This window comes from Myotis myotis, unplaced genomic scaffold (genome assembly GCF_014108235.1).
Source record: "Myotis myotis isolate mMyoMyo1 unplaced genomic scaffold, mMyoMyo1.p scaffold_m19_p_18, whole genome shotgun sequence".
NCBI lineage: Eukaryota > Metazoa > Chordata > Mammalia > Chiroptera > Vespertilionidae > Myotis > Myotis myotis.
This window is the reverse complement of record NW_023416322.1, coordinates 38288055-38310034: the sequence shown is the minus strand read 5'-3', so window position 1 is coordinate 38310034 and position 21980 is coordinate 38288055. Positions and strand designations below refer to the sequence as shown.

Here is a 21980-nt window from a genome sequence, read left to right as displayed (position 1 = left end):
CATGTGCCCTTGAGAAGAAAGTGTATTCTGCTATTGTTGGGGTGTTTTATAGTTGTCTGTTACGTCTAGACGGTTTATACTGTTGTTAAAGTCTTCTATATCCTTATTGATCATTTGTTTAGGTGTTTTATCCATTACTGTAAATGGGGTATTAAGTCTCCAAATATTACTGCATAACTATCTATTTCTCCCTTCATATATTTTGGGGTTCTATTGTTTGGTACAAATATGCATTTGTATTTTCAATAGTACTTTTTCTACTTCACTCGAAATACTATTACTTCTTACAAAAAGAGTCACTCTAAAGCAGCGGTCACCAACCTTTCGGACCTCACGGACCACCGGTTGGTGACGGCCGCGCTAAAGGACACTGGGGTAGTAAGTATTACCTCATTCTTTTCTTGCCTATCTGGTCCTGGATTCTGTGCTCCATTTGCAGGCTCTTTTTCTGAAACTGAACTCTGGCCCAGGATTTCACTGTTGATAGGTCGCTGTGCCTCCACAGGTGTATCACTTCTTCCAGAAAGGTGCAAGAAAACAAAAGGGAAGAGGTGGGGATGAAGGAAGATATATTTCAGTTAGAGAGATTTTAATTTAAAATAATTAACAGCCCAGCTGGCATGGCTCAGTGGTTGAGCGTCAGAGCTCTGAACCAGGAGATCATGGTTCAACTTCCGGTCAGGGCACATGTCTGGGTTGCAGGCTCGATCCTCAGTGTGGGGTATGCACGGGGCAGTCAATCAATGATTCTCTCTCATCATTGATGTTTCTATCTCTCTCTCTCTCTCTCTCTCTCTCTCCCTTCCTCTCTGAAATCAATAAAAATATATTTAAAATAAAATAAAACAATTAACATTTAGCATTTGATATGTCAGACATACCAAAATACAGGGTTCAGGAAAGCAGAGCTAGCTAGTCATCTTCACAAAGGCATCACTAGTTAGGAGCCTTGTACTCAGAAGTACCTAAACATACATACACACATGCACCGAGAGGAGGAAGTAGAGAGACCTGGGAAGAGTTTTTAGCTACTAGGCTTTAAACTGGAAATGACCATAAGACGAATAGAACTTGTAAGAGTTGTTAACTGTCCAGAGAGAGAATCAAATGACCTTCATAAAGTAACATCTGACTTAATTTTGAAATTTATACACTACTTCCATAGGTATTATGTCATTTAACTTTCATAATAACCTGTGAAATAGGTTAGAACTCCATTTCACAGATTTAAAAACGAAGTGCTTTTCCTAAAATTGCACAGCTAGTAAATAAAGCTCGGACTTGAGTCCAGGTCTTCACACTCCCAGTCCAACGCTGGCCCATGCCTAAAGATTGTTGTTGTTGTTGTTTTTGTGGGGGCGGGGGGACGACATTTAATTTTGAGACTATTATTTTGAATAGCAAAAGCTTACATATTTCAACTTATTTTTCTTCCTTTTTGTTTTGAGTTTTGTGTTCAAGTGAAAAAATATCCTTCAAAATACTACACACTCCTTTATAGACCTTTCTTTCCTGTTTATCTTCTTGTTCACTATAGTAACTCAATCATTGTATCCCGGATGTAGCATGGTGTTAGCATGTAGTAGACACTCGAATATTTTTAAATGAATACTGACATCAAACATGTAGGAGTCTCTTCATGTGGCATCTTTAACATAATTGAGCTTCCCAATATTGTTTTACTTACACCTCAAATATTTTTTAAAACAAGGTAAACTTTTTCCAAAGTAAATGTTTATACTTTATCCACAGCACAGTAGCTCTCCTACAGCATGTTATGATCACTAGTCAAGGCACATACAAGAATCAACCAACGAATGCATAAATAAGGGGAACAACAAATCTCTCTCTCTCTCCCCCCGCTAAATCAATAAAAAAAAAAAAAATTTTTAAGGAAAACACATCCACCCACACCCACACCCAACCATTAGATTATCTCAGACTTGTGGAAATTTCCTAATTTTTTATGAGCAAAATCTTACCGTTCAGGGGATTCCTCATAAATACTGTGACATTCTGTATTCTCAAGCATGAGACTTCTACTGAGGTTTTGTACCCCTGGATAATGGAAGTTAGCAAAGGAGTGTGACATTGGAGAAGTTTTGTTCCCAAGGTCTGAGATTCTCTTATCGTGACTGGTCAGTCCACAAGTGAGGCCATCTAAAGCAGGATTCAGAGAGCGGGTCATATAGGCATCAGCTGATTGAGGCCTTCTCATTGGAGATGATGGATAGGGAGAAAGTTTGCTGATAAGAGGAGTCAAAAGATCAGCGTATGCAGCTTTTGTGGGTTTCAGGAGTTTATCAACATGAATATTAAGCATTTTCTGTTCAAAAGCACAAGAAAAGACAGACGAGGGGAGATTCTGAAGCCATGACAATAAACTCAGATCCAAATCGTCACAACCATTGCCACATAAGAGGTCGATGCCAAGAAGTACTTCACTTTCTGTGATTTCTTCTCCGGTTGCTTTACTTTGACAAAATTCTACACAGCACTCATAAAGTAGGCCTTTCATTACAAGCTGAAATAAACGATTATTACTTGCTTTAAAACCTGCCTCACTTAGCTTCCTATCAGCAGGAATGAATTCTGCAACCATGACACAAGCTTCTTCGAAACAGTGAACTCGTGCCGTGCTGGGATTCCAGTCCTTAAATTCAGCGTGATTGGTCAGACGAGGCAAAGTCAAAAGCAAACAGAGCTTGCTATAGTCATCTTTAGAAGGGCAGTACTCTTCCAGGGCATGCAAACATTGCACGGCTTCTTGCATGGTAAATTCCAGCTGTAAGAAAACATACGGTATCACTATAAAGAGACGTCAGGTATGCAAGCAATGAGAGTGTTCCATTCAAATACAAAGATACTTCACATACTGTCGTAAGCTATTCAACTGCAAAAGGATAACCTCTAGTGTCACAGAATACACTTATGATTTTTAGGATATTTAACAACTTTCAAAGCAGAAACCAAAATATTTTTCACTACTAAAATAAAAAGATTAAATTATTTTGATTAATTAGCACATTAAGCTTTTATCTATAAAGACAGTGTTGTAATTCAGGCTTGACTATTACTTTCAAATGTATAATTTTGAGGGTAATAATTGAGTTTTCTAAAAATGAAAACTAAAGCATACCAATATTCAATTGTCTATATAACTTGCTGTCACTCCAGCTTACCCAAAAAGCAAAAGAGTCATTCTCAAACTTCCTTAGGAAAATTTATATGGGGAAAGAAAGAGAATCAAGAGAAGGAACATCGGACAGTCCATTTGCTATAAGAACCATGCAGAGACAGAACAAAAGGAGGTTTGGCTGAGAGACAAATTACAATAATTTGTATAGTAAATATGATATTACTCATACGCTGTTGTTTATTTTTATCCATAAGCTCTTAATGATGTAAGGAACCTTACAGCTTACGTACTCCAGCTTTTACATCTTACATGTAGGAAAAGTTAGGATGCATATTTAATCAAAGTAATTCAATTAGTGGCAAAGACAATAAAAATTAGGGCTGTGACTTACAATCCAGTGTTCTTTCACTTTTACTAGTAAACATCATTATCTGGCAAACAAGTCTCTATTATATATGAAAGTCCTCACTGTAATTTCTTTATGGTTTATTTCAATGAAAACTTACTGGCACTTAAGAAAAGTTTCACTGGTTTTAGATGTAACCATAACTAATATTAAAACTTGAATAGTAATTCTCTAATCAAAAAGAATTTAGTATCATTGAATTTATATTGTCATAAAGATAACCATTTTATCAAAAAACCATTTCTGCATCAAAGGAAATATGAGCAGACAGAAAGAAGAGGCAAACACATCCACTCTGCGACGAGAGAAGTACTGCTATCAAGTCATCAAGTCACACCTCTATTGCTGCCTAAACCACCTCAGCAGGACGGGAGCACGTTCTCGCCCCCCAGCCAGCCATTCAGTTACCATCTCTGCCAGCGTCACGGGGCGAATGTAGACTCACTACAGGCAGAAAGTACTACCACTGCCCAGGAGCAGAGCTTATCCGATCGTGGCTCAAAAACACCTCAAAACTCATGACACTAATCTTTCGTTTTAGTGAATAAAAAGCACGATGACTGAAACAAGACTAGGGCGCAAACCTTCAGGAATAAAAATCTTACATGCTGGGGCTCATCTTCTGATGACATTGCATTGTTAACACATAAAGCTTCTAAAAACTTCTGCTTCAGGATAATGTAACGGAACCTACGGAAAAGAAAGTATGAAGCATTAAAATGATTAAAAAGCTGAATTACAGCAATGTCAAAGACTGGAAATGGAACTCAAGTTCCTGAAGCTGTTAAAACAAGGTAAGTGTGTCTTAAAGAAGTAATTATTTATTTTAAAAAAGAACTTTAAAAAAAAATTAACTTTACAATGTCTCATAAATCAAATGTAATTGTAAGTTACTATAAGTACCTTTGCTTTCAGGAAATCCTTAAAATATGTTATGAAGCTTATCACACTGAAGCCATAATAAAAATAATTTCAGTAGCAAGTAGTCACAATTTAATACTAGAAGGAAGGATTTCTATTTCCAAAATTAATTCTAAACAAAAATCAAGTTTCTATGGAAGATGTCAAATGTAACCTAATATAAAATCAAAATTCAATAGGGGGTGTGCAGGAGGCAGCCCATCAATGTTTCTCTCTCATCGATGTTTTTCTCCCTCACGCTCCCTTCCTCTCTAAAAAATATCAATAAGCACATTAAAAAATAGCAAGTTATGAAACATTAATTTAAAAAAAAACCTTCAGATGAAATCTTACCTTTTTTTGTCAAATTTTTCCATACATTCTAGAGGCTGAATGAACTGAAGAACTTCATCCCATTGACCATCAAGGATTAGCTGCCTATATAAAGGGGAAATCCATGTATTTATCAAATCTGGGTTACACTGATTAAAAGCAGAATAGATGACAAGATAGCATTAAAGCTTCAGTCTGAAGTCTGTAATGAGATGAACTTTTTACTTGGTTCCTCAACCACCATAATAAAAATGTTTTTCACAACTGATTTGTAACAACATATGCTATACGAGAAGCATTTGTGAATCTACAACCACTCCTCATTCTAACATATGTGTTTTTTTCATTACTCTCTATTACTTACGGGCTAGTGTGTGGTTAAGTCTCAGTGTTTCTCAACTGGGGACAATTTGGCAATGTCTGGAGATGTTTTTGGTTGTCACAACTGGGGTGCTACTGACATCTACTGGGTATAGTCAGAGATGCTGCTAAATATCCTACAATGCATAGGACGCCCTCACCCCAAGCACATACACAACAAAGGATTATCTTGCACAAAATGTTGATAGTGCAGAGGTTGAAAAATCCTGCTCTAAATTGTGAATCATCTTTGAGGCATTTAGTACTAAAGTCTACAGTCTGAGAATGAAACAGGAAGGAGTAAGATCAGGTTTTATCCTACTTTAGGTCCTATGGGAACTTTTAAGTTACAAGGCATTCCTATTGCCACTCTTCCTTTATAACAGCAATTTCCCTCCTTTTGGATATTTTGAACAGTAAGATTTAAAAAAGAAGGGATGGCAGGAGGAGCTACACAGGATTGCCAACTTTCGATTCTGCAAAGAAGGAATATTAAAAAAAGCAATCGCAATATAAATATATAATCATTTTATAAAGGGGCATTTTAATATTTAAAAATGTAGGCAAGCCCAGCCGGTGTGGCTCAGTGGCTGAGCATCAACCTATGAAACAGGAGGTCACAGGTTCGATTCCAGTTCAGGGCACATGCCCGGGTTGTGGGCTTCATCCCAGTAAGGAACATGCAGCAGGCAACTGATCAATGATTCTCTATAATATTAATGTTTTTATCTCTCTCCCTCTCCTTTCCTCTCTGAAGTCAATAAAAATATAAAACTTTTAAGAAAAAAATTATTTATAAATAAGTAAATAAATGTAGGAAGGAGGCTATTTCAAAGGCTAGCCCTTTAAGATGAATATATTTTGTTTAATGAAAAACTTACTATTCTGTAATTCCATGCATTTTTCCTCAGACCAGCAAAACTTCTTCACAAACCAACAGATTTCAAGGGGGTATTTGAGAGCCACTGCTAAATGGAAAGACAAGGCCAGACTGCCTGAGGATTGGTTCCTAACATATTGTGGACTAAGCTCCCCAGGGTGGGGCGTGCAGGAGGCAGCCAATCAGTGATTCTCTCTCATCATTGATGTTTCTCTCTCTCTCTTCCTCCCTCCGTCCCCCCCTCCCTCTACCCTCCTCCTCCTCTCTGCACTCAATTAAAAAAAACTTTTTTTAAAGTTCCTTTTCTATGAACTAGGACCACTTCATTTCTTAAGGCTTCCTAAGTCATAAAATGCCACATGTCCAAGAATCTGTACAACTTGTCAAGGATATTTGGTATTTTTATCACGTAAGCATAAAATACATTTCTGTCCAGAAATTTGGGCTTTTCTTTTTCTGTCCAATTCAAGTTAGGATATATTTAGCTTTCCATTTTGGCAAACGTTAATTCCCTTTTGCTCTGCAATTCCATTTCCAAGAATCTTGTTCTAATCCAAGATACAGAAAAAAAGGTGCTCAGTAGAGCATTTATTTAAGAAAACTTGAAAACAATTTATTGTCTAAAAATAGAGGAACCATTAGGAAATTAATAAAATTTGAAAAGTTTTAAGGTGTAAATTTACAATTACATACAGAATCCTTATGATGTTAATGGATAAAGCAGGATACTAAACTATAAATGCAATATAATTGCTGGGGTTTTTTTCTTAATTGCTGTTATTTTTTAATATGCAAGAAAATTGTTAGTAGAGCATCTAGATCAGGGGTCCTCAAACTACGGCCCGCGGACCACATGCAAATACAAACATTGTATTTGTTCCCGTTTTGGTTTCTTACTTCAAAATAAGATATGTGCAGTGTGCATAGGAATTTGTTCATAGTTTTTTTTTAAACTATAGTTCGACCCTCCAACGGTCTGAGGGACAGTGAACTGGCCCCCTGTTTAAAAAGTTTGAGGACCACTGATCTAGATGGTAGGGTGATTTTTCTTCCTTCTTTTTCTATATTTTCTATAATGAATATGTTTATATAATGAGAATGTTTTATTTCTATGTCTAAAAAATGATATTTCAGAAATATTTTCTCTTTTTGGAGTTCCTGCTTCCTTACTCAAATATTTTTTTAACACTGCCACAACCACAACGTAGCTGTAACTCCCGTTTTTTTAATGGACCTCTAGATCTTGCTACTGAAACCATTCTACAGAAAACATTGTTTGGTAAATGTTCCAATATAAACACAAACATTTTTTTAAAAATTATACTTACATAGCCGTTTCATGACTATAAAGAACTATCTGTGTTATACATATTACCTTATTGATACTTAACATTGCTTTAAAGGAGCCACACACCTCACAGCTAATGAATTCATACCTCAGGAAAAGCATATCATCTGAAAACAGGCCATTTATGACTCCACTTTCCTTCTCAAGAGCCAACATACTAATGTGAAGCTTCTTTGAATTCAAAAAGTCTAACATTAGCTTAATGATTTCGACCTCTTTTACATTCACTGTTTCTTCAGCCGTCATGTTGGTAGCCTAAATATTAAACAGAACAAAACAAAAATTAATCCTATTGCTTTATGTCCAAGTGTTACTGTCTGGAGAGTACACATAACAGGTTTCTTGGAAATATTTAGTTCAGATATTTTAAAGTGGAAATTGTAATACTTATCAAAACCAAGTCATTCTTTCAGGTGTAACAAAGGTATGGCAATGATTTTTTAAGTCCTTATCTTTGAGAGATACACTTTGGAATCGTTACAGATTAACTGATATAAAGTCTGTGATTTGCTTCAAAATAATACAAGAAGAAGGGAGTGGGAGGAGATAAAGATGAAGCAAGAATAATCATGACTATTGAAGCAGGGTAATGGGTAATGGAGGTTCATTTGCTATGGTCTGAATGTTTGTATCTCCCAAAATTCATATGTTGAAATCCTAACCCCCAAAGTGATGGTTTTAGGAGGTGGGGCCTAAGGGAGATTATTAGGTCATGAGGTCAGGGATCTCATGACTGGGATTAGGGCCCTATAAGAGACCCCAGAAATCTGGCTCAACCCTTCCACCTTATGAGGATGCAATGAGAAGTCAACAGTCAGCAAGCAGGAAGAGGGCCCTCATCAGAACCTGACCATACTTACCTTGAACTTTTAGTCTCCAAAACTGTGAGAAATAAATTTTCACTATTTATAAGCCACCAATCAATGGTTTTCTGTTATAGCAACCCAGGTGGACTAGGACAATATTATTCTTTCTATTCTTATACATGTTGAAAATTTGCCATAATAAAAAATACTTTAGCCGAAACCAGTTTGGCTCAGTGGATAGAGCATCAGCCTGCGGACTCAAGGGTCCCAGGTTCGATTCCGGTCAAGGGCATGTACCTTGGTTGCGGGCACATACCCAGTAGGGAGTGTGCAGGAGGCAGCTGATCAATGTTTCTAACTCTCTATCCTTCTCCCTTTCTCTCTGTAAAAAATCAATAAAATATATTTTAAAAAAAAAGTTACTAATAAACAAACCATGTTTAGCTATGTCATAAATACCTTGTCCTAGGTATTCATACTCATTCCATAAGCATTTATTGGCTTTTCTGTGATAGGCCCTATCCTGTACTCAGAAGACACTGGCCCTATCCTTAAGAAAGTTATAGTCCAGCAGCAACATGTAAAATATTGCACCCTGTATTTTAGAACCAAACAAAACAAGGCTTGTTAAAATATACAACTTTAAGTTATATTGGTACTATCAACCTAAACAATGATATTTTAACTCTCTAAAATCCCTTCTAGCCCTAGCTGGTTTGGCTCGGTGGATAGAGCATCGGCCTGCAGACTAAAGGGTCCCAGGTTCGATTCCGGTGAAAGGCACGTGCCCAGGTTGCAGGCTCAATCCCCAGTGGGGGGGCATGCAGGAGGTAGCCAATCAATGATTCTCTCTCATCATTGATGTTTCTATCTCTTCCTCTTCCTTCCTCTCTGAAATCAATAAAAATATTTTTAAAATTAATTAATTAAAATCCCTTCTAACTCTTATTACCTACTAGAGGCCCAGTGCACGAATTCGTGCACCAGTGGAGTCCCTCGGCCTGGCCTGCAGGATTGGGCCTAAACCGGCTCTCCGACATCCCCCAAGGGGGTCCCAGATTGTGAGAGGGTGCAGGCCAGGCTGAGGGACCCCACTGGTGCTGGGGAGGGACACGGGAGGTTGGCCAGCTGGGGAGGGACTGTGGGAGGGCTCCAGGGCATGTCCGGCTCATCTCACTCCAATCGGCCGGATCTCAGCAGCAAGCTAACCTAAAGGTTGGAGTGTCTGCCTCCTGGTGGTCAGTGCACATCATAGCGAGCAGTTGAGCAGCCTTAGCATATCATTAGCATATTACTCTTTGATTGGTTGAACGGACAACCAGACACTTAGCATATTAGGCTTTTATTATATAGGATATAAGTTTATAGTGATACAACTGAGCACATTGGTCATGAATTCATAAAGATTTAGAACTAGGACGAATTCTGAAGATCATTAGGTCAAAATTCTCATTTTACATATGAGTTCACACAAGTTAAATGGTCCGAGTTGTTACAGTTTTCAAATGTTAAGGCTCAGAGCAATACAAACAACCACTTGAAGAAGATAGCTACAAAGAAACATCCGGTGAAACAGACTGTAAGCACATCTTTCTCACAGGACCAACTAACTTTCAGCAAGCTCACAGAAATACAAACACATATATGTATGAACAAGGTTATTTTTTTCAATTTGTTTACTATTTTTTCAATTTATTTCTTCATAATGTGAAGTGCAAATTCCTAGTAGACCAGAATGCTCACATCAGATGATGCTCTCCTACACAGAGAAGGTGGTAGGGTAAACAAGGGACAGTGCCTGGGAAGATAGTTATATGACTCAAATATTTAATGATGTCAGACTATGCTAATCTCACACAGCCACCTCCACAATAAAGACATGCCTGCTTCGGGAAACAGACCAATCCCAACTAACTCTCCCAGCAGCCAGCCACCTGATTCCTCATGCTTTGGGTTTCCCTTTGCTGTCTTCTGGGCTTACCCTCCTGCTCATAGACTTTATCCAAAAGACAGTAAATTTAATGATATTTCCACTCGCTGAATTCTAATCATATTTCAGAACTGTCTCCCTGGGGTTACTCCTAGAGCACAACGATTAGCAATTTGAGCATTCCCCAAACCTTCAGATAATTTTTCCTAGCAAAGGAATGACTTTCACTAATTAAACTCTCATAAAAAAATCATACCTCCCCACTGCATCTCTAAGTTCTTAAAGGGCACTATGTACCAACAATATAACTTCGTGCAGAATTGAGACTACAATTTTCTGATATTGTTCAATACACACAATGATATTTAACATTTTATAGGCTACATATTATTCAATATTCCGTCTAAATATGAGGTAACTCTGGAGCTACTATGAATTTATAGCAATACTCATATTTTAAATCATAACTACAAGTTTAATGCTGCCATCATTTTAGTCAATAAAACCTAAAAGAAATTCATTCTTACAAATACATATTTTACATTGAGTCTACATTTAAATTTTGAATAGATGCAGAAAACATATCCTAGTTAACCTAGAATTGGTCAGGGTTTTTAAAAATTAATTTTAAAAGACAAGTTTTAATTTAATACTCTGAAATTCCCAATAGAGATGTATTATATTTTAATCACTCAATCCATAATTTTAATTCTTATAAACTTCACTGTTGCTGTATACAATATTAAAACATAGGCATGTGCTTGATGACTATATCTCAGAATTATTCTTTTCTAACCACCCTGTTACTGAAACATTTGAGTGGCTCCAAAATCCTAGCTATATGATTTAGAAATTAGATACTACACACACACACACTCACACACACACAGTAGTCCCTCCTTATCTGCAGGGGATACGTTCCAAGACCCTGAGGGGATGCCTGAAATCATGGATAATACTGAACTCTATATGTACTATGTTTTTTCCTATACATACAGACCTTTTCACTTAAAGGAAGCACATTACGGCTCCTCTTTGGCATATCTAAATTGCCAGCAGCACCACTCTTGTGCTGTGGGGCCATTATTAAGTAAAATAAGGATTACCTGAACACAAGCACTGTGATACTGCAACAGTCAATCTGATAACCAAAACAGCTAATAAGTAGCCAGCGCATACAGTGAGTGTGGATAAAGGATGACTCGTGTCGGGGCGGGATGTAGCGGGACTGTGCAAGATTTCATCATGCTACTCAGAATAGTGCACAATTTAACACTTATGAATGACTTAGTTCAAAATTTTCCATTTAATATTTTCAGACTGTGGTTGACTGCAGGTAACTGAAACCATGGATAAGGGGGACTATTGTACATATTTTTAAAATAACATTTAATTCATAAACACTTTTAATCTCCTTAAACTATTAATCATTACAAAACCAGAATTTTTCTCTAATTCAAAGGAAAAGAACTCAAGAATAGCCCTAGCCAGTTTGGATAAAGCATCAGCCTGTGGATTGAAGGCTCCCAGGTTCAATTCCGGTCAAGGGCATATGCCTGGGTTGCGGGCTCAGTCTCCAGTAAAGGACGTGCAGGAGGCAGCTGATCAATGATTCTCTCTCATCATTGATGTTTCTCTCTCTCTCCCTCTCCCTACCGCTCTGAAATAAATAAAAAAATATTTTTAAAAAAAGAACTCAATAATAAATGCTTCTTCCTGCCTCCTCAGGGAAGCTATAAATCAGTCAGAATTAAGTAGCTTAGGAACAACTAAAATTATCTTTTAAAGTGAGATGGATAGCCAGCTGGCATGGCTCAGTGGTTGAGCAGCTACCTATGAACCAGGAGGTCATGGGTGATTCCTGGTCAGGGCATATGCTGGGTTTGTGGGCTCGATCCCCAGTGTGGGGGCGTGCAGTAGGCAGTCGATCAAAGATTCTCTCTCATCATTGATGTTTCAATCTCTCCCTCTCCCTTCCTCTCTGAAATCAGTAAAAATATATTAAAAATAAATAAAAATGAGATGTATATAGTACAAAATGTTAGTTATATTAACTTAAAATATAAAAAAATCAATGAAGAAGTGTCTAAAGAAAAGTACAGAGTAGATTTCTAAAAGCCATTTTAAAAAACAGAGCTCTGGCCCTTCAATCTAACTACGATTTAGCCAAAGTCAGCTCTGACAGCATCTTAGGTAGACCTGCCAGCTATGGTACACATGAACAATGACTCACCACTCAGAACTTATGTAGGGCCAAAACTATAGTGTATTCCACTAAAAATCCAAAGTAAAATGGGGGAAACTTAGAATGTTTCGGTATTTCCATATTAAATGACAGATTTGTCTGTAAAAATATACCACAAAAACATTTTCCTTTAAGGAATACATTTTTACTTACATCCAATACCTGAACTGGGTAAGGTAAGGAAACAAGAATTTGTTTATTTGTTAATTTAAATTTCTTATTGTTTAAAGTATTACACACGTCTTTTTCTCCCATTGACCTCTCTCCAGCTGCTCCCACCCAAGAGTTTTCTTTACTAATAAGCACATCTTGCCCTGACCGGTGTGGCTCAGTTGGTTGTCTCGTGCACTGAAAAGTCGCCAGTTCGATTCTTGGTCAGGGCACATACCCAGGTTCTGGGTTTGATCCCCGATCAGGGTATGGCGGGGGGGCGGGGGCGGATGGTTGATCTGAATAATAATAATAATAATAAGCACATCTGAAAACCAGCTGGAAGGTAGTTAATATTTCAGTACTTAAATAACAATTAATATCCACAGACACTAAATTTCATATGGACTCTCTATGTGTATTCACATTGATTCTTACCTTAGTGAAACAAGATTAGAAGAATGTATTAAGGAGGCAGAAATAAAATTATTTTTAGAAATCTGAGATTAAAGATAAAACGTTAACAATAAGAAAAAAAGATATACTGACAATAGAAATATACCAACTTCTATGTACATTTCTAAACATAAATATGGAAAAAGTTTTATAAAAAAACTAGAGGCCTGTTGCACGAAAAGATTCATGCAATAGGCCTTCCCTTCCCCTGGCTGCTGGCACCGGTTTTCCTCCGGCACCCAGGACCCAGGCCTTTGCTCCAGCCAGAGCCGCCTTCAGTCTTCACTGCTCCGGTCGAGCCACGTTCAGTCTTCGCTCCATAGCTTTGGGTCTACATATGCAAATTAACCACCATCTTTGTTGGTGGTTAATTTGCATATCTCGCTGATTAGCCAGTGGGAGGTATGGTCAATTCCCATGTTTGTCTATTATTAGATTGGATATCAGTGGTAGCTTTCTAACCAATTATAAATAGATATGATTTAAATGTTCCTTTGCGATGAGATTACTTACTTATAATACACATTAAAAAGGAAGAAAAACATACAAAACTAAGAATCATTCTGAAGTATAAGATTAAAGAAATTGGGGTACAGCCACTATAAACTTTGTAGTCAAGAAAAAAGTGCTTAAGAAAGGCTCCATTAATCCACAACTTCATTCTACACAATAAAAAGCACTCCCTTTTAATTTCCAACTATTACAGGATGCCTAATACTGAACTATGGTGCTTTACAATTCCAGTTTGCAGGTAAAAATGTGAATAAGTAAATGAAGTCCCATGAAGCCACCGAAGGAAAAAAAATATCAAATCACAACATAGGACTACTTCACCTTTTCCTTTAAAAAATGAAAAAAGAAAGAAATCTGCTAGCTATCCTCTTAACAAAATAGCACTTCAAAAACTTACATTGCTGCCAGGTCATTTATTTATTTATTTATTTTTAAATATATTTTATTGATTTTTTACAGAGAGGAAGAGGGAGAGATAGAGAATTAGAAACATCGATGAGAGAGAAACATCCATCAGCTGCCTCCTGCACACTCCCTACTGGGGATGTGCCCGCAACCCAGGTACATGCCCTTGACCGGAATCGAACCTGGGACCTTTCAGTCCGCAGGCTGATGCTCTATCCACTGAGCCAAACTGGTTTCAGCAGCTGCCAGGTCATTTAAGTGTAAATGTCCAACAGCCTAAAAGGAACAGGCCCCATCAGCTGGGAAGGAGACCATCCCCGGACAGTCTTCAGGTGAGACCACAGCCCCTGTGGCAGCTTGACTACAACCCATGAGACCTTAAATCAGAGGCACCCCGCTGGTCTGTGCCCAGATTCCAGACCCTCAGAAACAGTGGTATTTGTTGTTTTAAGCCACTAATTTTAGGGAAAATTTGTTACACAACAATAGAGAATACGGAACTCCATTTTTTTCCACAAGTAAGAATGTATTTTTTTTCTAATATCGAACTGAAATCTACTTGTGACTTTCATCTAGTTATGTCTACAGAGTCAGCATAATACAAGTTTGTTATGTTAAAAACGTACACATATTTAAATCTGACAATAATCCTGTTTATTCCCCTACTTCCTTCAACCATATTTCAATAGCTTTCATGTCTGCCACCATTCCGGTCATTCTCCTCTTAACATTTGTTAATCTCCCTCTTAAAACACCTTGCCCTGACTGGTTTGGCTCAGTGGATAGAGCGTCAGCCTATGGACTGAAGGGTCCCGGGTTCGATTCCAGTCAAAGGCATGTACCTTGGTTGCTGGCACATCCTCAGCAGTGGGTGGGTGTGCAGGAGGCAGCTGATCGATGTTTCTCTCTCATCGATGTTTCTAACTCTCTATCCCTCTCCCTTCCTCTCTGTAAAAAATCAATAAAAATATATTTTTAAAAAAGCACCTCAAATTGAACACAATATACCAGGTGCGGTCTGGTCAGCCACAGTATACAGTGAAACTAACACTTCCCATAATGTAGGCACTATACAATGAACACAACTAAACAACAAAAATACAAAGAGTACCATTAAAGAATTACAAATGAAATGTAATGGTCTCCTGCTAAGAATGGGTTTGAAGGATTGTTAGTATCCTGAGATGCAGAGATGGGAAGGGAAAGGGTACTAACATTTATTGTGCATCTGCTATGTCAGGCCCTGTGCTAAGTACTCCCCTATATTATCTATGTAATTCTTGCAATTCTATCATTTCATTTTACAGATGATCACACTAATGCTCAGAAACATTAGGTACTTGTCTAAGGACACACAGCGGAAAGTACAGCAGCAAGAATGGACCAACAGGGTCTATCTGATTATAATCTTGTGACCTTTCCAGTACAACATTGTGACATTTGCAGGGGTAAAAACAAGAAGACAGAGGGGTGGGAACGAGCGGGGAGAGGTCAATGGGGGAAAAGGATTCATATGTGATACTTTAAACAATAAAGAATTAAAACAAAATAAAAACAAGAAGAAGAAGACATAATTAGGATTCAAGAAATCTTGAGCCTAATGTCAAAGTTTTAGAAATTGGAATTCAACTTCCTTCCTGTGCTATGTAGTGATTAACCATTCATTGGCTGAGTAAGTCTAAAGCAATGCTTCTTAAATTGTTCTCCATAAGGGCTGAAGAAACTGAACACATCTTCAGAGACCCCTTAAGCATGAAAATTTTTTGAAGCCTTTGAACTTTACCTTAGAAATTAGTGAGAAATTATCCATATTATCTTTTTGTTTTAACATAAAAACAATATATTTTGCCCAGCCAGAGTGGCTTTGGTTGAGCATTATCCTGTGCGCCAAAGGGTTGCCAGATTGATCCCAGATCTGTTTCTTTCTCACATCAATGTCCCCCTCCTCTTCCTCTCTCTACACGTCCTTGGGTAAGAATTTTAAAAATATGTTATGGCAATAATGCTGTTACTTAAAAAAAAAAAAAAACAACAACAACAATATATTGTATCCAAGTCTTCAAGTGAAATTGATGACAACTCCGTCAAGTATGTGCCATGTTACCTGGCCACGGATTTATCATACTCATACACATAACAGCTTGTCTCTAACACTGCAAATACTCCTGTTTGAAAAGCATAGGTCAAGCAGGACAAAGTAAACCATTTCTCTATAAATCAAGAACCAATGACCCACACGGAGGATTGTTTAATACCAAATGAAACTCAAGTCACAGATATTTGCCACAGCCTTATTTGCTAAATATGAGAACCTCCTACTGAAAGCAGGAACGCATCCCTGACCCACATGTAGGGAGGAAACACCCTTTCCTCCATGTCAGCACAGTAATCCAGGACCTCTGCGGGGAGTACAACTGCACCTCCACAGTTCCCAGGAGCCTGATAAGGCCACTGTGAGAAAGAAGGCCCTGGACCTGGAAATGCTAAACAGATCAAGCAGAGAACTGTTACGATCCTTGCCAATGCGCCACCCTATGAGAAGGTCATCGTAGGGGCCTTCCATTTTTCCAGAGTGCGTTCAAATACATTATTTTGTTCAACTTCAGAGCCTATTTCCAGACTAAAACACTAGCAGGTATTATCCCCATTTTACAGATCTAGAAATCAGAGCCAACAGGAGGGTAAGTAGCTCTTCCAAGATTGTAATCAGCAGCAGAGGGAAACTTAAATCCTGGCTGTCTGACTTCCAGCTTACTGATCTACTAAGGAAACCTGCATCTTTTCATACTTATTTTGGAGTGTTTCTCAAACTGCAGCGTATATCAAGCTGTCCACTCAGTAAGCAGCTGATAAATTCCATTTCAAAAACAAGAGGCTGAACACAATGATGTGAGTGGAACACAGGGTAATACCCCTGTTCTCTATGATACATTCCTATTACTGGCTTTAAAAAAAAAGGGGGGGGGGAGACAGAACAGGGAAGGTGGAGGATGGGAGATAAACAGTTTAAAACCCCTTCACACGAAAATTACATAATTAGTATACCTAAAACTGATATGACATGGTATGTCAACTGTAATTGAAAAAAATTTAAAAATCACATATAATGGTATCTAAATTCAAGGTGTTCTTTTAAAGCTAACAGTATACTGTTCTGCGTAATTTCTTGTCTTTTCCATCCCTGTATATTTTTCTTTTCTGTGTGGAAGCAATCTACCCCCTAAAGCCTACGGTTCATTACAGCTTCCTTCTAAATAAGGCCTCGAGAATATGCCATATAAAGGAAAATGGGCCCTTAGGCATTGCTTCTCTCTAGTAAAATTTCAATGCAAACACATGCCAACACTGGAGACAAAAAAAAAAAAATCTACTTGGATTTACCGTGAAAAAAATTTTCTAGCGCATTAAGAACTACATGTTCATGTCTGTGCCATGAACTTCTTGAAGTATTCTATGAAGTCTACAACAAAGGGAGGGAAGTGTTAGGATCACAACCTATGAATCTGGGTGGAACAAAGGCTTCTCCTTCATTATGCAGGGAAGCAAGTTGCCAAAAAAAAAAAAAAAAAAGCTCGGCTCAGACTGCACGCGGGGTTGGTAGGCGAGTCTGGGTTCAGAGAATTAAAAAATCAGATGCTGGTCAAACGCCGCCGCTGCCGGCCCCCGCCGCCGGCCCTTCGGCCAAGGCCTGGCCCCAGAGCCGCAGCCCCAGCCCCTCTCTCCAATACAGGGAACCAGATGAGCCCCGAGAGCCAGCGTGACAGCCCCCCGCCCAGGCTCCACCCCGTCCCCAATTCAGTCGCCGCCTTTCCTCCGACCCGCGTCCAGATCCCCAAAGGCCGCTCCCTTTGACTACCGATGTGAGGACGGCCAAACCCGGCCTCGCGGAGCTGCCCTCGCCCCCAGATCCCCAGCTCCCCAGCCCCGCAGCTCCCCCTCCTCCCGGCCAAGGCGTGCCCACTTCTCCCGGGCTCGGCGAAGGGACGGCGAAGGGGCGAGGAAGGAAGAGTCCGCGCCGTCTGCCGCGCTCCCGCCTCTCGGCAGCAGCGAGGTGGGCACGACCCCGGCGGCCGCTCGGTGCTCAGGGCCGGCAGAGCCAGGGCGCGGGCGTCTGTGCCCCCGGAGCCGGGCTGGCAGCGAGGCAAAGGTGTGTTCCGGAGTGGCGGCCTGGCATCGGCCCCGCCGTTCCCAGGTCCTCATCCCGCGGCGCGGGGGGCCTCTCCCGCGACCCATCCCACCCGGTCAGCACCCAGCCCACTCTAGACGCCCCCCGCCCCCGCCCGCGAGCGCCGCCCTGGGGGTCGCCAGGCTCCCAGCCCCGGCAGGTGGTGACAGGTGGCGACGGGTGACCATGGCAACGCGAGGTGTGCGGCGCGGCCCGAGCCTGCCTCCGCCTCCTGGAATCACTCACCTGGGGGCGAGCCCGGGGAGGCGGCGGCGGCGAGAGCGGCGGGGTGGCCGGCGGCCGGGGCCCGAAGCGGCCGGCTCCGGGTGGGGCGGGAACGCAAGGGCGGCGGTCTCGGCTTGGCGTCGGTCCTCCCTCCGCCGCGCGTCAGCGCATCAGTCCGTCAGTCCGTCCTTCCTCCCGCGGCCCCTCCCAGCGCGGCGGCCCTCAGCCCAGCCTCCCGCAGTCTGCGGTTGTCAAACGGTGCCGAGCCCGTCCCGACGCCGCCAGCCAATCGCCGCGCTTCCCCGAGGCGCCGCAGGACCCCGCCGCGCGGGGCGGCCAGGCAGGTGCCTGCGCGGAAAGGAGACTCGGGGCAGGACCCTCTGAGCCTGGCGAGGGGAGGACCCGCCTGGAACGACGGGCTCCGGGCCGGCGCTCCGTGGACTGGCTGGACCCCGAGGAAGGGCGGGAGTGGCGATGGCGGAAGACCCGCAGCCCCGACGCAGACCCCTGGCCGCCCGCGAGCGTGGGTCCCGAAATAGCGCGCCAGGGTTGTCGTTCCCCAATGGAGTCCTCTGCGCATTAGAATGGACTCTTAATATGCCTCCTGGATAAATTATGAATGCAGGTGAATGAAGTAAACCTGGCCTCCTCCTGTTTTTCCAAGTCCCATCCGTCCTGAAAGTGCCAGCAGCTTATTCGCCCCTTTTTGATTTTGTGGTAACCTGCCTTGAAGGGGTAGTTTTTATTACCCCTTTGGGTGTAAGGTCCTGCGCAGCAAAACCTTACCACTTCCCACCCCTTCGGTGCAGTATGAGGGCACCCATTACCCAAACCTCGCTGCATCTGGGAGATCATCATCAGGACCAATCCAGAAGCGAAGCATGCAGGATTGATTCGTCTCAAGAATGAACTTTTATCGATAAGAACTCTTAGTTTCTCTTCTTCAAAACACTCTGGGTATTGCCTAGTTGTGTTCCCGGTTTGCAAACTCTAAGGCCCTTGAATGTCTATCATTTATTTCTAGCTAGAGCCTTCTGATTCATTTACACTCGGTGTATAACTGGTATTCCACAAACAGGCATGATGCTCAAATGAACTGAATTAAGCATTCAGGGGGGTAAAACCATGTAGAACTAAGGAAGAATGCAGTGACACAAGCCTGTGATAGCCAAGAGTGACCTTGGGCCTCCCAAAGTGGGGGCAATGTGGTAAAAGAGACTAGTAAGAATAAGCATCAAATTGGCCCTGGCTGGGCAGCTCAGTTAATTAGAGCATCACCCAGATAATGCAAAGATTGCAGGTTCAATTCCCAGCCAGGGCATGCCAGAATCAACCAATGAATGCATAAATAAGTGGAACAACAAGCTGATGTTTCTTTCCCTGGCTCTTTCAAAACAATTTTTTTTTTAAGTAAAAATAAACATCAAAAACATTTCTGGAAAGGCAGAATTTGATCCAATTCAAAAAGAAGTGCTAGCTTGACGAAAAGGTTTTAAGAAAAATATTTACAACCCTGGTCTGTGTTTCGGTTCGATCCCCAGCCTGGTCAGGGGAGTGTGTGTGAGGCAACCAATTGATGTGTCTCTCCCACATTGATCTCTCTCTCTCTCTCTCTCTCTCTCTCTCTCTCTCTCTCTCTCTCTCTCTCCTTCTCCCCCTCCCTATCTCCCTTCCACTCTCTAAAAATCAATGGCAAAAAATATCCTCAGGTGAGGATTAACAAAAAAAGAAAGAAAGTTATTTCCAAATTCAAGGAAAACAATTACAAGCACAAAAGCTGAATTGTAAAATTTCCATTGTCTAGTCCTGATGAACTCCTGGAAGAAAATCTTCATTAAGAACCCTCTCAATGATAAGTCACCAACAAATAAACACAACTTCATGTTGCCTCGGGGGCTGATGTCTACAAAACAAAACAAAAACTGCATAATGTTTATATTGAAGAAGTGGGCAGATATGATATATCCTGGAAATAGTTTGTCAATCACTCAGCCAGTATATTTCACCTGAAAATCCACTTCTCAGTCTTGAGTCTCAAATAGTAATAGTTGCAAGATGCAGACCCTTTTAAATATTTACACATTCATCGCTTCTCGGCCTTTTGGCTAAGATCAAGTGTAGTATCTGTTCTTATCAGTCTAAATATTTACACATTCAATTGAATTTAGAGTTAGAAATCAGGGACAATCTGACAAACATTCGACCACCTATTAGGGTTGGAGTGCTATAAAAAAGAAAGAATCTGACGTATAGCACCACATTGGTTTTGGCATTCATTAAGCACAAAATGAAGTGTTTGCCTATGTTCTCATGTAAACCTCACAATCTCCCTTCAAATGCCTGTTAATTATTCCCATTTAGAAATTAAGGGGAAAAACTTACCCAAAGTCTATCAGCTGACATGTAGCAGAGCCAAGGTTCTAACCATTCTGACTCTTAAAATCTTTCCACTCTCCTTCACTCTGCAACAACTGGAAATATTAGCTTCAAGAAAATGGACTTTATTCTGACAAATAGAGGGACTAAAAAAGGTCTTATATCCCTCATATTCTATAGCATAGTATCATCTGCATCTCAACTTTCAATAAATAGCCATCAGAGTTGTTAGAAGCAAATACATAACCATTATATTTCCAGAAAAGGGCGATGGGAGGAGGAAAGAAATGAGGCACTGAAATACAAGACGTCTAGTACATCTTATCACTTGTACTCTGACAAATGCATTGATTGTATATTTGCTTCCTAGTGTAACATCAAGTGTTACCCGACAACCTTAATAGCTGTTAGCCTAAGGTATCAGCTTTCCTTCTATACTCGGCCACGCTGGTTGAGATTAGATCTGCTTGTCTTTCACTCTAGTTGCTGCAAAGCAGCGAATTGTTCAGAAAGGACAAGGCTTTCTCAGATGAATGACTGTCCTTAGATCCCGGGGTACTGCCTCAATCACTCACCAAATATTCGAGGGCCTACTCTGGCTCAGGAACTAGGTTAGGCATCATTTGAAAATGCAGGTCCTGACGTGGCAGAATGACTCATGGTGCCTTGTGACAGAAATGCCTACAGGCTAAGGTGGACCCCCTTTAAATATGATTCTCAAACCTCACTTCTAAAAAGGGGAACAGACGTTTTTGGTTTTCCCCACATAGTAGAAAGGAGTCTGAGGACAAGCCTAAGCTAGGAAATCTTGCCTCAAGCTGTCCAGGGGAAGTTCAGCGGGGGTAAGGGAACTTGCTTTAAAAGCTCTACTCTCATCGTTAGAATGCACACTCATGAATACACACAGCAAAGAGCTGTATGCGTCCCAGCCAGCAGTGCCCGGTTCTGGGAGAACAAAGTACCTCCACTGGGGCTTCTTCAAGCAGGTTCAAGGACCCTAGAGGCAGAATTCAACTCTATCAGAGCGCCTGTCTAGACAGACCCCTAAACAAAAGCTTACACTATATGTGAATGGGCAAACTCCATAAAGAAAAAGAGGCGGCCCGGCTGGTGTGGCTCAGTGGTTGAGCATTGACCTATGAACCAGGAGTTCACAGTTCGATTCCTGGTCAGGGCACATTGCCGGGCTTGATCCCCAGTGGGGGGGCATGTAGGAGGCAGCCAATCGATGATTCTTTCTCATCATTGATGTTTCTCTCTCTCTCCCTTCCTCTCTGTAATCAATAAAAATATATTTTAAAAAAGAAAAATAGGCCTTCTCTCTCCAGGGTGCAGACCTGTGC

At 40.7% G+C, this 21980-nt stretch overlaps 1 protein-coding gene and 1 pseudogene across 11 annotated transcripts in view; one reads left to right on the top strand and one right to left on the bottom strand.

The window, feature by feature from the left end:
- Window positions 1–18519, bottom strand: part of WDR47 (WD repeat domain 47) — a 35892-nt gene extending 17373 nt beyond the window's left edge. The window contains exons 1-6 of one of the 11 annotated variants that reach the window (XM_036343214.1): window positions 18283–18519; window positions 7455–7621; window positions 4800–4883; window positions 4151–4235; window positions 1983–2785; window positions 390–516 (exon numbers count right to left, since the gene is read on the bottom strand). In XM_036343214.1, coding sequence (XP_036199107.1) covers window positions 390–516; window positions 1983–2785; window positions 4151–4235; window positions 4800–4883; window positions 7455–7612 — 1257 coding nt within the window. In that variant the 5' untranslated portion in view covers window positions 7613–7621; window positions 18283–18519. Of the gene's footprint in view, window positions 1–389; window positions 517–1982; window positions 2786–4150; window positions 4236–4799; window positions 4884–6019; window positions 6254–7432; window positions 7622–18282 lie in introns of those variants that run through there. The other 10 variants (XM_036343220.1, XM_036343219.1, XM_036343209.1 and 7 more) reach the window with 10 other exon arrangements.
- A 1827-nt stretch (window positions 18520–20346) lies between these two features.
- Window positions 20347–20451, top strand: LOC118673853 (annotated as a pseudogene).
- The last annotated feature ends 1529 nt before the right edge of the window (window positions 20452–21980 follow it).